Source organism: Macaca mulatta, chromosome 5 (assembly GCF_049350105.2).
Source record: "Macaca mulatta isolate MMU2019108-1 chromosome 5, T2T-MMU8v2.0, whole genome shotgun sequence".
Classification (NCBI taxonomy): Eukaryota; Metazoa; Chordata; class Mammalia; order Primates; family Cercopithecidae; genus Macaca; species Macaca mulatta.
The window spans coordinates 128,414,200-128,428,403 of NC_133410.1; the positions used below are offsets into that span (position 1 = coordinate 128,414,200).

General features: G+C 33.5%; 1 protein-coding gene across 3 annotated transcripts in view; it reads right to left on the minus strand.

Moving 5' to 3' along the window:
- PDE5A (phosphodiesterase 5A) overlaps positions 1 to 14,204 on the minus strand; it is a 129,752-nt gene that overhangs the window by 54,013 nt on the left and 61,535 nt on the right. For all 3 annotated transcript variants that reach the window (XM_001099652.5, XM_001099444.5, XM_001099553.5), the window contains exons 7-9: positions 12,369 to 12,436; positions 5,876 to 5,984; positions 4,776 to 4,863 (exon numbers count right to left, since the gene is read on the minus strand). In XM_001099652.5, coding sequence (XP_001099652.2) covers positions 4,776 to 4,863; positions 5,876 to 5,984; positions 12,369 to 12,436 — 265 coding nt within the window. The remainder of the gene's footprint in view (positions 1 to 4,775; positions 4,864 to 5,875; positions 5,985 to 12,368; positions 12,437 to 14,204) is intronic.

Below are 14,204 nucleotides of genomic sequence, written 5' to 3' on the forward strand. Positions count from 1 at the left end.
ATTTGATTTCTGACACATATTTGAGAATAATCTGTATTTTTAAATTCTGAAACACGAAAGTAAAGCTATATATGTCAATTAAATCCACTTAATTTTTATCAATTCTAATGTTTATTTTTTCCTATAATTTAACGCTGACAAGTATACTTCAGGCCCACTATGATGATCATTTTGTCCATTTCTTCGTGTATTTTTAACAGTTTTAATTTTTGTATGTCAACGATGCTATTTAGTTTATTAGCATTCACGGCAATGACATTTTCCTCTGTGAGTTTTAATTTTACTCAATGAAAGGTGATTCTTTACATTATGCTTTACCATAAATTCTACTTTGTTTGATAGAAATATTGTTATCCCTATTCAATTTTTGCCCATGTTGTATAAAATGTGTCTTTACAAATGACGTATACTTCACAGGTTCCAGGAATTCCTTGGTGTTTCTGATCCACTAAAGACTACTTCTCTGTTTTCTAGTGCTACTAAAAAGTTTTCCTTATTTTTGTCTTTCTTCAGCCAATTATTAAAGCTGTCATCCTTACACTGATTTTTATTATATAGATCTTCACTTCTATAATTCTAAACTATAATATCTTAATTCCATTTTTTTCTAATTTTCTTCCACCTATTACTGCCCTTATACCCTACAGTCTTATTTCCTTGCACTTATTATAACTAAGCATAATTTACAGTTCTCTGAGAAAAAATCTAGATACTTTAAGTAATACGAGCAATGTATACCATGGAAGACAATGTACAATTATAAACAAATGAACAGATAGTGATATTGCCAAGTGATAAAATTTAATATGAAAAGTAAAATGAAGTATTAGTCAAACTTAAGCTGACATAACATTAGAATACTTATTTATGCCTTGGAATTCTACTGCAACACACAGAAGAGCAGCTCATCTCTCCACGCATTCACCTATTTAAAGGTCCAACCCTGAGTAATTCATTAAATAAAGCCAAAATAAATTAACAGAGTAAGCTAAGATGATGCAGCAGTGACAATCAATGATTCAAAAATTTATTGAGGCCTACTCAAAAAAATTCTGCAGGCATGCGGGTCTCCCAAATTTTATTGATAGAAAGGAACTAAAACGTGCCATTTGGAGCATCAGAATGATGTAGGTGTTTAGCCAGTTCAAATAGGCTAACAGAACAAGTTTGAAAGTGTAAGAGACTTAGAAAATTCATTGTGGAAGTAAAAAACAGAACCTTCTTACAGTGTACATGAGAAAGGATGAAGACAGTAACCAGCTTACAAATACATATTTATTTCTCATATTTCTCTGTCAAACAATGTGTGGTACAGCACTGTAATTTTTATTTTTATGCTTTTCTTTATTAATAAGGAGATGAAAAAGCAAGCTATTTAAAGTGGAGATGTTCTAAGCATCTGTTTTTGAAAAAAAAAAATTCAATGGGAATAGAACTAATTTCTGGAAAATTTATCCTGAAATTGATATGGAAAAAATAGGCATTAAAATGTCTGGTAAATATGATATGGGAAAAAGGCATATTTAGCATAATAAGTAGGGAAAATAATTAGTTAAAATAATTGAACGTTCAATGAGAAATACATTTCCTTAAAAGTATTGGAAGCAAAGTAGTGGAAACACTGTGTATTAGCCAGAGCACTAAGAAAACATTTGACAGGAAACAATACCTCAGGGAATAAATGTGATGGGACAGCAGGCCCCATAGTGGTCTAATGTCTATAATTCCATCTAAATGTCAGTAATGGAAAAAATGAGAGGAAGGAAGAAGATTACAAAAAACACATGTGTCCATCTGTCTTTCTGCATGTAACTCTATAGGGATTCTCTATTAGAATTACATAATAGTGGAATCTGGTCTATGACATGTAAGACAAATTATCCACAACCATGACATTTTCCATGCTGCAACTGTAGAGATACATAAGTATAGTCCAGAAATCAAATTCTTAGTTTTGTCACTCTTGTAAAGCAGCAGGGAACACTGGAAATTTTCCCCCTTATATTTGGGATCTACTTGAGAACCTCCCTTCACCCCACACAAAATCTGACTAGAGAAATCATTTCTTTTTCCTTTCTTTTTATTTACAAGGAATTTTTCTCTCCAAAATCAACATTTGCCTACTTTTGGCTCTGTCATCAAGTAGGGTGATACAAAATACACGCCAAGAGAAGTCTGATTGTGTCATTTTTTATTTTTTGCTTACTTGTCTGACACAGTGACAGGATCACCGAATGTGAATTTTGAACAGATCTGAAAAATTACTAAGTTCAACTCCACAGAGGTGAGTAATGTGCCCATAAGTGTGGCTGAAGATGAGTGGCGCTAACACAGTGCTGTGAGTCCGACCCCTAGTCCAGTGCTCTTTCCATGTTGCCTAACTCGCTCTCATTTACCTTCACATAAAGTGACAAAGGGGCCTGATGCGTAACTTCCTCCAGCCACTCCCCATTCCCAGTTATTACTCCAAAGAAATGCTGCTGGGGAAAAGTGAAGATGTGACTCGATGGAGCAAGCTGCCACTCTGCTTTCCTTCCTGTGACAACTTACTAGTAAATAATGCATTCCTTCTGGAATTTAATTTCACATTTTCAAAGGCCAAAGACAGCTTGTAGTAAATCTTCATACTTATAAAAAAGCATTTTAAACAGCATAACATTTATAATATAGTTTTCCCCTTGACCTCCCTACAAAATAATTTTTTTTTTTGAAGACAAATTTTTCACTTCATTTTGCTAGTGCCTGACTAAAACAATATAAATTAAACTTATAGGAGGCTTTTCCCAAGAATGAGGAATCTCTCAAACTTCACTTCATTACTGCCATTACACCTCTGCACCTTGCTCTTTTTTTTTTTTTCTTTTTCTTTTATTATTATTATTATTATTATACTTTAAGTTCTAGGGTACATGTGCATAACGTGCAGGTTTGTTACATATGTATACTTGTGCCATGTTGCTGTGCTGCACTCATCAACTCGTCAGCACCCAACAACTCGTCATTTACATCAGGTATAACTCCCAATGCAATCCCTCCCCCCCTCCCCCTTCCCCATGATAGGCCCCACACACCGGGGCGAAATAAAATTTTATAACATTTACTTGGTATCACATTGTAAGGCGCCCTTGGCAGTTTTCTTTTATTGCTTATGTTAGAGATCTGATCAGTGACAATCTTTTAAAAAGATCTCACAGATTCATTAGCCTTCACTTTTTTCTGAGAACTGTAGAAAAGTTGACTCAACCGCCCAGCAGGGGGTTGGCATGCTGGTTTCTAAGCAGCTTTAATGTACAATTCACCAGGGTCAGGAGTGACCCTAGAGCTTAGGCACTAGATTAGCATACTGAAGACTGCTGGGGTGGAGTCTCAGTAACTAAGTTGACAAGGCTGATTTATAAAACCAGAATAGTATCAATGTTCCAAAAGAAACAGATCTGTCCCATAAACAGAAGTACAAGCACCTGCAGCTCCAACCCATTGCTTCAAGTCCAGCTCATACAATAAGAAACAACTGTCAGGGCAACCAGTATATTTGAGAGGACATGAATAATGCATTCTCTTCCCATGAGCTAACCTACACTGGAAAAGAAAGTAATCAGTACAAGTTGGATTGCTGGGACTGGAATCAGAACAAGGGAAATCAGAGTCATAGAATGTTGAATTGTACTAAGCTGATGTATCCCTTTCACAATATGGATGCATTCTAGGCAGAGGGACTGGGAATAGGAAAGATATTACTGGCTATAACCTGATGCATCCATTGCACCTAGTGAAGGCTCACCATATCGTCAGAATACTCAGTGCACACTGATGCAACTCTCCACATACATCTCTGTGTTAGGGACAAATGTTACTTTACTCTTGCACAGAACTTGGACAGTCACTTTTAATATCTGTCTTTTCTTTTTCTACTTTCATTACTGATACCTTCTGCCCCTTCTTTCTGACTAAAACTCTCATTCAATAAAATTATAGTCAAATCTTGCAAGTGGAAAAGTATTCAGACTTTTAAAGTTATATTTATATATCTTAATGTTGGTCCATTAGAGTTTTAATTCTAAATTTAACCTTTAAAAAGTTATCATATTTTCTTTATTTCCAGGTTCCTAGGAGAATGTTAACAGTCCAGACCTTTTTTACTACATCTCAGAAACATCAATATGGATGACTGGCATATAAAATCCTACTTAACCTTTACATAACTGCAATACCAGAAACAAATATGTCAATAAAAGGAAACATCATTCAATTTTTCTGAGAATGCATTCTTCCATCATTCCTGAAGTAGAGGTTTTTCTATAATCATATTAAGAACATAAGCTCCTGAGGGCAGGGATTTCTGCTTTGTTCATTGATTTATCCCAACTGCCAAGAACAGTGAAGTGCTCAATAAATATTTATTAAACGAATAAATAAATATAACCTATAATCTAAACTACATTCTTAAAAAAGTCAACATCCAGGAAATAAGACTCTAAAACAATACACATTATCACTTGATATCTCTTATGCAGTCTACTAAATTTCAATACATCATCAATCATTCTTAAACAAAAAATTCTGCTGAAATAGGATAATAATTATAAAAGTACACCATAGTTTATAAGATATTTAACAAATGTCTGTTTGTATTTATCAATTATTTTAATTATTCTATCATTCCAATTTTTATCTGTTTTTAAACATTTTATTCTTTACATTTGAAAGAAAGAAGTATAGCTGGGAATACATTTTTAAAAATAAGTTTAGAGTATAGGTTAAAGGAAAGGCTTTACCTATAACTTTATTCTTCTTTCCATTTTTTATAGGTGTACAAAGCAAACTTCTAATGCACTGCTGGCTTACATTTCCTGTATTTTCAGTCTAAACAGAAATAAAAAGAACAAAATAGCTAAAATGGTAAAGAGATTGATTTGTCCATTAGATGCTATAGAAACTATATGACACATTTGAAAGCACTATATATTCAACTTTTATATTAGCTAGAGAACATTGGAAAGCAGAAAATGTATAAATTATAATAAAGTTCACATAAATGCAATATAAAGCAATGTCTTTACTTTGTTAAAAATATCGGATTTTTTTCACTTTAAACTTTCCAAGCAGCTTATAGTAATAATAAGTAAAATATAAAAATAAGTAAAAAAAAAAAAAAAAGAGAGAAGTAGAAGTACAGTATCTACTATACTAGTGTAGTAAATGCCCCTAATAATTTAACAAGAGGGGCAGAATCTAAATGCCACCTAAAATGCACCATGTTACAAACCTGTCCTTTAGTAATACCACTGTTGCTATTGCTATATTGCTAAAGTTCTAACAGTGTCTCCAAATAACAAAATCATCCAAATAACAAAATCAAGGCAGCTGCCTCAAAGTGCAATACTTTCCTGAAAGGTGAGAGAAAATACTATAATTCAAATTTTCCAGTGTCTGAGAACAAGATATTTGTAGCTTTGAGGTCAAGAAAAACAGACATCCATTTTCCCAGAGCTACTCACTATGACGGATTACCAATTGCATCAGTTCAAGCCACACGGAAACTAATTTTTGCAAATAAGACAAAAACTCTAGCAATATTTTCTAAGGAATGTCATTGACATTATGTAGGTAATAGCTAAATTACTTCAAAAACAGTATGGTTACTTATTCATAGATATTTAAAAAGGTGAAAAAAGTACAAAGAAAAATACCCAAGTACAGCTCTCAATAGATGTTATGATCTATTTTATTCTCCTTCCTCAGATGAGGGAAAGCACAGATCATTCCTAAACAATCAATTCTAGAGCCAGTCCTTCAGTTTAAGAATAATAACTGTAAATACAGATCTGATGGGAAAACAGCCTTCTAGCTTCAAGTCTAAAATTGGGTTACTTACTGTCCAGGGAAATCTTTTATCCTTACTGACATCTGGGATATTAAGTGGTTCCATAGTATTTTTGACATACTGAGCATACATGTAATTGATTTTGTTTGCATCATGTTCCCTGTGAAAATAACAGATATGAGTTCCCTCTGTGCAGTTAAAAAAAAAGCATAGGCAAATAGTTAAATAAATGATTAAGGGAGAAAAACACCAGCCTTAAATTATAAGGCAAAATATATACTTACATGGAAAATGCAGCTTTAAATGTGTTTGACGATTCACAACTTTGTCAGTTACCATAATTTAAATGTTTTGAAAAAAAAAAAATCCCACAATTTTTCAACAAGTTTTATAAAGGTGAATGGCCTTATTCTCATTACAAATGGGCATGGTGAGTTTTGGTGTCATTTAATGTAAATTCATATGTCCCTTCATGTCTTATTTTCTCATCAGATTATAGAATGCCAAAGGTCTAGTGCTTGTTTTACTTCCTCATTATTTGGTTTATCTATCCATCCCAATAAAACAGTATTTTACATATGTTAAGACCAAGGGAAAAATCAAACAGCTTAGAAAAAATGTTTAAAGCTCTTCTCTCAAGTCTATTTTCTTTCTCCTTCTGTCTTTTTGTCGTGTCTTCTTTAACATCTTTCCCTTTGTTCAGTTTCCTCTCTACACAGTTTTTCTGCTTTGAGATGTTTTATGATACTTTTAAAATTAAAAATTTATCTTCCTCAAAAAATTTTATGAACTTACAATATTTTTACCACTTATGTTCCAGTCCCTTGCTTAACAGAGTGAACATGAAAGATTAATCTGATGCCAGAGGGTACAGTGTCAGTGCAAGGGAGGGAAAACAGAATGGAACGTGTTTTTTTCATCAGGAAACTCTGTATGTTCCCTTGTGGTGATGATGAATTCAGCAAAGCAGGTCAGGTTATGGAAATTTACTCCATCTATAAGGACCTGCTTATTTTAATTGTGATATCACTAAAGAAGTAGGAAAACCTAACAATAGTAGACATTTCAAGATAAAATATAGTTGGCCCTTGTACCCACAAGTCCACATCTTTGGATTCACCCAACTGCAGTATCGAAAATAAGTCAAAGAAAAAAAAAACATACATTTTAACAATAGTACAACATAACAATTCTTTAAATAGCATTTACATTGTATTAGGTATTGTAAGTAATATAGAGTGGATGTGCATAAGTTATAGGCAAATACTACATCATTTTATACAAGGGACTTTAGTGTCTGCAGATTTTGATATCCGCAGGGGTTCCTGGAACCAATTTCTCAAGGATACTGAGTGACAACGGCATACATCTCAGGAAAAATGTCCACTTGCTCTAAGTTTCCAAAGTTCCAATGTTTTGCCTATCTTCTGTCCCTCCCACCCAACCTGCCCCAGCTGCTTCTTGGGACAGTGGTTTCATATGGCGTCCTTCAGTGCTAGTGATTCCATGAAGATTCTCAAACTCTGTGGCCTTGTTCCTGGTCAAAATATTTCAGTCTTCCCTTTGTTGTACATTTTACTTTAAGTGTAATTTGGTCAAACCAAGTACTGACCACTTGTCTAGTATTATGTATACATGAAAAAGAATGAAAAGGAAATGACAGAAGAGTGACATAAGAGTAAATGAACTTTGAATATTTCTTGAGACTAGACTGAGAGTCTGCGAAGGCATGCCAGTTATCATATACATCAGATCTAATACACTCCTGAGGTCCTACTTCACACATATTATCTGGGTGACACTCAAGAAACGGTTATATAAATGCAGGGTTTAGTTTAATAAAACAACATTTAAAACTATAAATATTTTATAAATAGCAGCAGCCTAGAGAGAAGAAAATAAGAAGCTATAGTGAAAAGAAGAAAAATGAAAAGGTGACCACCAGGAGAAGGAAGTACATTGGAGAAGTAAGTATCCTCGTAAAATCTATTTTAAAATGATAATTATCATATCAATAACCATTATTATTCTTATCATCATCATTATTATAAGAGTAGGAGCCAGAAAAAAATCCAAAATGGTTAAGCAATTTGTCAGAGATCAGAAATTCAGACTTACACTAGTTAATATACAGAAGGAGAAGTAGAAAAACTAGTTATAAATCAACAAATACCTGATACCTTATTTAACTCCCTGAAATTTTTAGGTTTTCCCGATGGTTACTTTAAGTGAAAACTGAGCATTAGATTTATTAAAGTTACATGATACCATGTTTCTTTCTTACTCTATAAGAAATGTTGATAAATTTTTAGTTCCTAAACTCAATAAATACAGATTGAATACCTTAACCATTAGAGGCACCCTTAACAGTATATGGGAGACAAACTTACACAGGTCAGTAACTGTCATAGGGGCTTACAATCTAGTAGAAGACTGAAACAGAATGAATAATGTGTTTAAATTACATGGACTATTTGGGTAGAGTCTACTGCAGAGACTTCCAGTTGTCTTTTGGTAGTTCTCCTCCCCTTCTGTTTGTCTGGACATACATGGCCACCCAGAATAAAGACCACACTTCTCAGCCACCCTAGTGGCTTAGTATTGCCATCTGGCTAAGTTCTAGACAACAGGATGTAAGAGTAAATGTTTGTGATGGCTTCTAGTAACCTTCCTAAGAGACAGGTGATACCTGCTATCTGTCCCTTCTTTCCTTGTCCCCCATCCTACTGTTTAACATGTGGATATAATGACTGGAGCTGCATCCTTGACCCTTAAGGAAAGGGCCATACCCTAGGGATGTAAGGTAGAAAGTCCAAAGGTGTCTTGGTCCCCAAGGCCTTTGTGGAGCAGAGCTATAGCACCAAGCCTGAGCTGGCTACCTCTGGGGTTTTACAGGAGACAGTAATAATACTGTGCTATTGTTTAAGCTATTTTTATTTTGGGTTTTCATGATCCACAGTCAAGCCTAATCCTAAGTGATACAGTGTAACAATGCAAGCACCACACATGTGGAGAAGATGGACAGGTAGCACATAAATGGAGTGGAATAGGGAAGAAGTAGCATTAGAGAGATGAATTCACAGCTGGCTGAGACTTTTTAAAGGAGAAACATCAGGAATGAAAGGTAGAGTATTCCAGGCAGGAAAAAACAAAACAAAACAAAACAGTATAAAACACATTGCTGACATGGAAGAGTTCTATGTGTAATTGGGAAACACTAAATAGTTACAGATTGTCAAGAATAAAATGATGATTTCAGGCTGAAAATGTTAGGCTAGGACAGATAGTGAAAAATTTTGAAAGTGTAATACAAGGAATATGGATCTCATTCTTTTAATGATGGGAATATTATAGTGGCCTTTAGAATGTGCCTCAGAGCTCCAATTGCAGAAAGAGTAGCTAACCAATGTCTCACGTTGCTGTGCTCTGGAAGCCATCACCAAGTTTGCACTGAGGTCACCTCTACCAGGGCTGGTCCCAGAGAAAAAGACAGCACACTAGAGACACTAAAGTAGGCCTAATCCCGGGAGGTCCAGTATTCTTCTCACAGTAAATTTCAGCTAGAGGACTTCCCAGCAGCCTTGCCAAACCTTCCTTAGAACTGTTCAGCTGTCTAGGATACTTCTGTACAACTTTCCTTCCTTCTTTCTTCCTCTACTTAATTCTGGGTCAGACTTTCGTGTTGGTCTGATGGCTTTCCTGGCTTCTTCCCTCTGGTTCTCACAGGGTGTTTTCTCTAATAAATTTCTGCACATTTAATCTAATCTTGGCATCTGTTTCTTGGAAGACCTGGACTAACTCACACATTTAAGGCTTTTTGTACAATGTGTATCAATGAACCGTATATTAATGCATTGTTGGGATGACAGAATTAGGTACATGGAATTGGAAAAGATAAATTTCTGTGCTTTAGAATTAAATGGGAGTCACTGCAGGCTAATGTAAACCAAAAACCAAAAAAAAAAAAAAAAAAAAAAAAATCAAATAGACACGGAAATAATAGCTAACACTTACTAAGTACTTACTACATGCCAGAAATTTTCTGAAGCATTTTATATACATTATCTCATTTAATTCTTACTATAAACCTACTACCACTACAGATGAAGAAACTGAGCCTTTGAGAGATTAAATAATTTACATGAAGTCTCATAGCTAGTAAGCCCACTACGTGGTGAAACTTAAATACTTACATTTAAATACAATCAGTCTAACTTCTACATTCTTCTACGCTGTATCCACAATTTTTTAAAGTAGTAGTCTTTACTTACTTAATTACACTTATATTTTCTAATATGATAATCAATAACAAGTATAAACTAATAGGTATATTCCAAGAAAGTGACCTAAAAGGATTCATTCTATGTATTTGTCTTTTTATGACACAAATGTGCATTTGTGAATGAACATGAAGTTAATTAGTATGGAATTATAGCACTAAAATACCTACTTCTCAAAATAAGAGCTAACATAAACTGCATAACATTATACTCATTTTTTTCCTTCTAATTGGTTGGCTCTTGAATTGAAGTACAAAAATTCTAAAACTTCCCACCATCTGGAAATGAGCCTCCCTTCGGAAATTCCTGGGCAACTTAACTCCCAAGAGCTTACTATGCTTTATCCCTCTTATGATATCCTTCCAATAATTATGTGTAATGTTCACCCTGAATATGTTGTTTTACATTTAACATTTCAAAACCATCTTCAGTATATTAATTTATGAAGTCATTAGTGGATTGGTTGGAAAAATCTTGAATGAGCTATGCTTTTTAATTGATAAATAACTTCCTAAAAAAAATGATTTGCTTACTGCTAACATCAAATTGCCTAGCATTTCATCAAATGGAGAGACGGCAAAGTTTGGATTGGCAAAGTTTTTAATAATGAGAATCGAAGTCCTAAACTCTACTAATAATCAGTTTTAGAAACATAATAAAGAATCTGCTGGTGAAAAATAAGCATCAATATTAGTTTTGCCCTTTTTCAAAATGTTAACATTACTAAACACCATTTTAAATTCAGTTATTGCAAAATTAGGCCTGTTATCTAATTTTTATTAAAAAAAACTCAGAGGCCTTTTACTGTATCACTATAACAAAAGCTAACTTTAAATGTTTCATTAACGTAAGCTATTACTGTTGAAATGATTTTCATTATTGTAAAGTCAATTAATATATCAGGTAAAATGATCCATGTAAATTTGTCTCTTTTAAGGTAATCACACTGACCTATTTATCCTTTATAAGAAAAAATCTTTATTCTAAGATTGTCTTGGAATCATTAAATCAGTAAGTGGAAAGATACTTTCCATTTGCCTACAGAGAGGGAATGTGGTATTTAGAAACAAATATATATATACATGAAATCAATAAGTGGAAAGATACTTTCCATTTGCCTACAGAGAGGGAATGTGGTATTTAGAAACAAATATATATAGCGCAAGACATTTTTGTGTTTTTTTAAATGCATATTTACCAGTAGAGGTCACTATCATACCAATTCACTGGATTTGTCCAGCTACTGCTAAAAGAAATTACAGGGCCTGGCTGAATTTATACGAAAAAAATCAAAAGCCAATACCTAAAATACAATACAGAGGGATATGCTGCTCCACAAATATTAAAAGATCATGTAGATAATTAATCATTTTGAACTTTTAATATGATTATCATACTGATTTTCCTATTGTCCCATGGAGATAAAGGTAAATATATAAACATAGATATATATATTTCTATCTATATATAGTAACTCATTATTTATGCAAGCCAAAAAGTAAAATATTCAAATATTTACATGTGTCCTACCTAGAAACCTTCTAAAATCCTTCTTTTCAAAAAGGAAAAAGGTATTACAGCATCATAAAATTAAAATACTATATATTAATGTGCACATTTTCATACGTTCCAAAAGGATTCAATACTAACTAAAACAATGTCAAATCTGCTAGGAAATGCAATGGCACAGGAGCTCAGGATAGAATAGGTGTGGAGACGGGATATAATCTTCAGTGCATGATCAGCAAAACTAAGAAGGAAATAAAGGTCAGCTATTCAATTATGACCATGTGAACCCCAATTCCAGGACATCAGAAAACTCTCTGGTTAGAGAAACCATGTTTTATCTCCCTAGACTACCCACTTCATGCCCAAGTCAGCGGTAAAGGCTTAAGGTCAGGTCTACCTTCTGAGTCAAATGAATTCCCCATCTGCCTCCAAGTTACATTCTTGCCCTTTGCTAATTCCTAAAATCCTTTAATAGGAGAAAAGTCCCTTCCTTGTACCACATTGTCAAAATAATAGTCTAGTAATGAGTTTTGATTTAAATATAAATACTTAACAAAGTAACAACTTTAAGTCGCTGTGGTCAATAGTCTCTCCATCTTGATGGAGGAAGAGTTAGGACTGGAAATGTGAGAAAAGACAAGAGACAATAAAATAATCTGTAGCTTGTATTTCTTAAATCAAACTGGTCATAAAATAACTATTTAGCCAATATTACATACATGTGATAAAGACAAGTAGAGAATAAGTGCTTTTACCTTGTTAACATATCAGATGATTTTTCTAATTCCTCACACTCCATGTGAAACACACTAGAAAAAGAATCCTAAAAATAGACAACACAGACTGAGAAATAAGTTTGACAAGGTAATAAAAACTATCTAGATACAGACATACATGCTATGGAATTGACAAAAGATCCCAATACTTGTAATATATTTTTACTTATTCTTGGACAAAATAGACCCAAGTACTCATTTTATGACATCCTCAAAACTGCTTCCCATTTCGTTCATGTTAATTTCTGATTTTGTCTTGGAAGAATGATTATACAAGTACTATTTGTTTTTTCTAGGTACTGATGGATTTATTAGTTTCAAAATTTTTTATGCTTATTGAAAATTCTCAAGTTTTGGCTTTTAAGCTTTAAGTACATTGATTGTTGTTAAATCCCAGGTAAAGAATCCCTTCTTAAAAAGATGTTTCATTCAGTAATACTTTATGTGATTATTAAAATAACTGTGAAAAATTTAACAACATAGAGAAATACTTCTGAAATTACATTAAAGGCGTGGTGGCTCATGCCTATAATCCCAACATTTTGGGAGGCCAAGGTGGGCAGATCACATAAGGCCAGGAGTCTGAGACCAGACTGGCCAACATGGCAAAACCCCTACTCTACTAAAAATACAAAAATTAGCTGGCTGTGGTGGCATGCCTTTGTTATCCCAACTACTGGGGAGGCTGAGGCACATGAATTTCTTGAACCTGGGAGGCTGAGGGTGCAAGCTGCGATCGTGAGATCGTGCCACTGCACTCCAGCCTGAATGATACAGCGATACTCTGTCTTGAAAATAAGAAAGAAAAAAAATTTTTTTTAAATCACATTAAAAAGCAGAACAGCACATTACACCCATGCTCTATTTATATAGAATTGGAAGAAAGCAGAAAAAAAATGATAGTTTAATTTGAGGATAGAAGAAATCTGTACATTTTTTTCCTCCTCACCTTTGCTCACGCTGTTGACGTATTTTAAAACAACAAATAAATGTAATACAAACGAATATAAAGTCACCTAATTCCTTTTCTAAAACCTACAACTTAAGTGGTCAAAAAGTGAGTAAAATATCCTAATAATCATATTGTTGTGCTATACTTTCAAGTAGCACTGATCCAAATCAGTGTACTAACCATAACAGGTGTTAACTGGTAGAAGTATCCACTGAGGGTGAATTAAAGTGATATTTAAGTTGTCTAAAAAAAGTAGTGCTTCACATATAACTTTCAAAAATTAAATGCAAAAAGTGGGTCATAGAGCAAAAATTACAGGTTAAGTGACATACTGCATTAAGGAATTCTGACCTGAAATTTAAAATGATGTCTACTATATTATAATCACCTTTATATTAAAGATTTTATAACTGATTGAAAAATATGAAATAGTATCTATGAAAATACTGATTACCTTTTAGCCTAGTGAGTTCTCATTTGATATTAATGAGAATTTTGTATTAAACAATGCATTCATCTGACATATATACACATCCCAAATGATTGAGATGTTGGCTCATACGGTATAGTCCTTATATCTAAATCAACTAAAATTTCTTAATATAAATTAAATATTGAATATCTTTTATTTTTCTACTTCCCCCCAAAACGTAACTTCAGATATCATACGTAGATTATAACTAACCTATATAAGTGGTAGTCCACACTCTCTTTCCTATTAATCCACAAATGAACAGCCTATTCTTAGGGACTAAAGGAAAAAGAAAACAAACGACTACAGCAAAAAGAAATATCCCAGAAACAGTGATTCATAAGTTGAGAAGGGAGAGAAAGTGCATAAAGAAAAACTGCCTTAAGCCAGG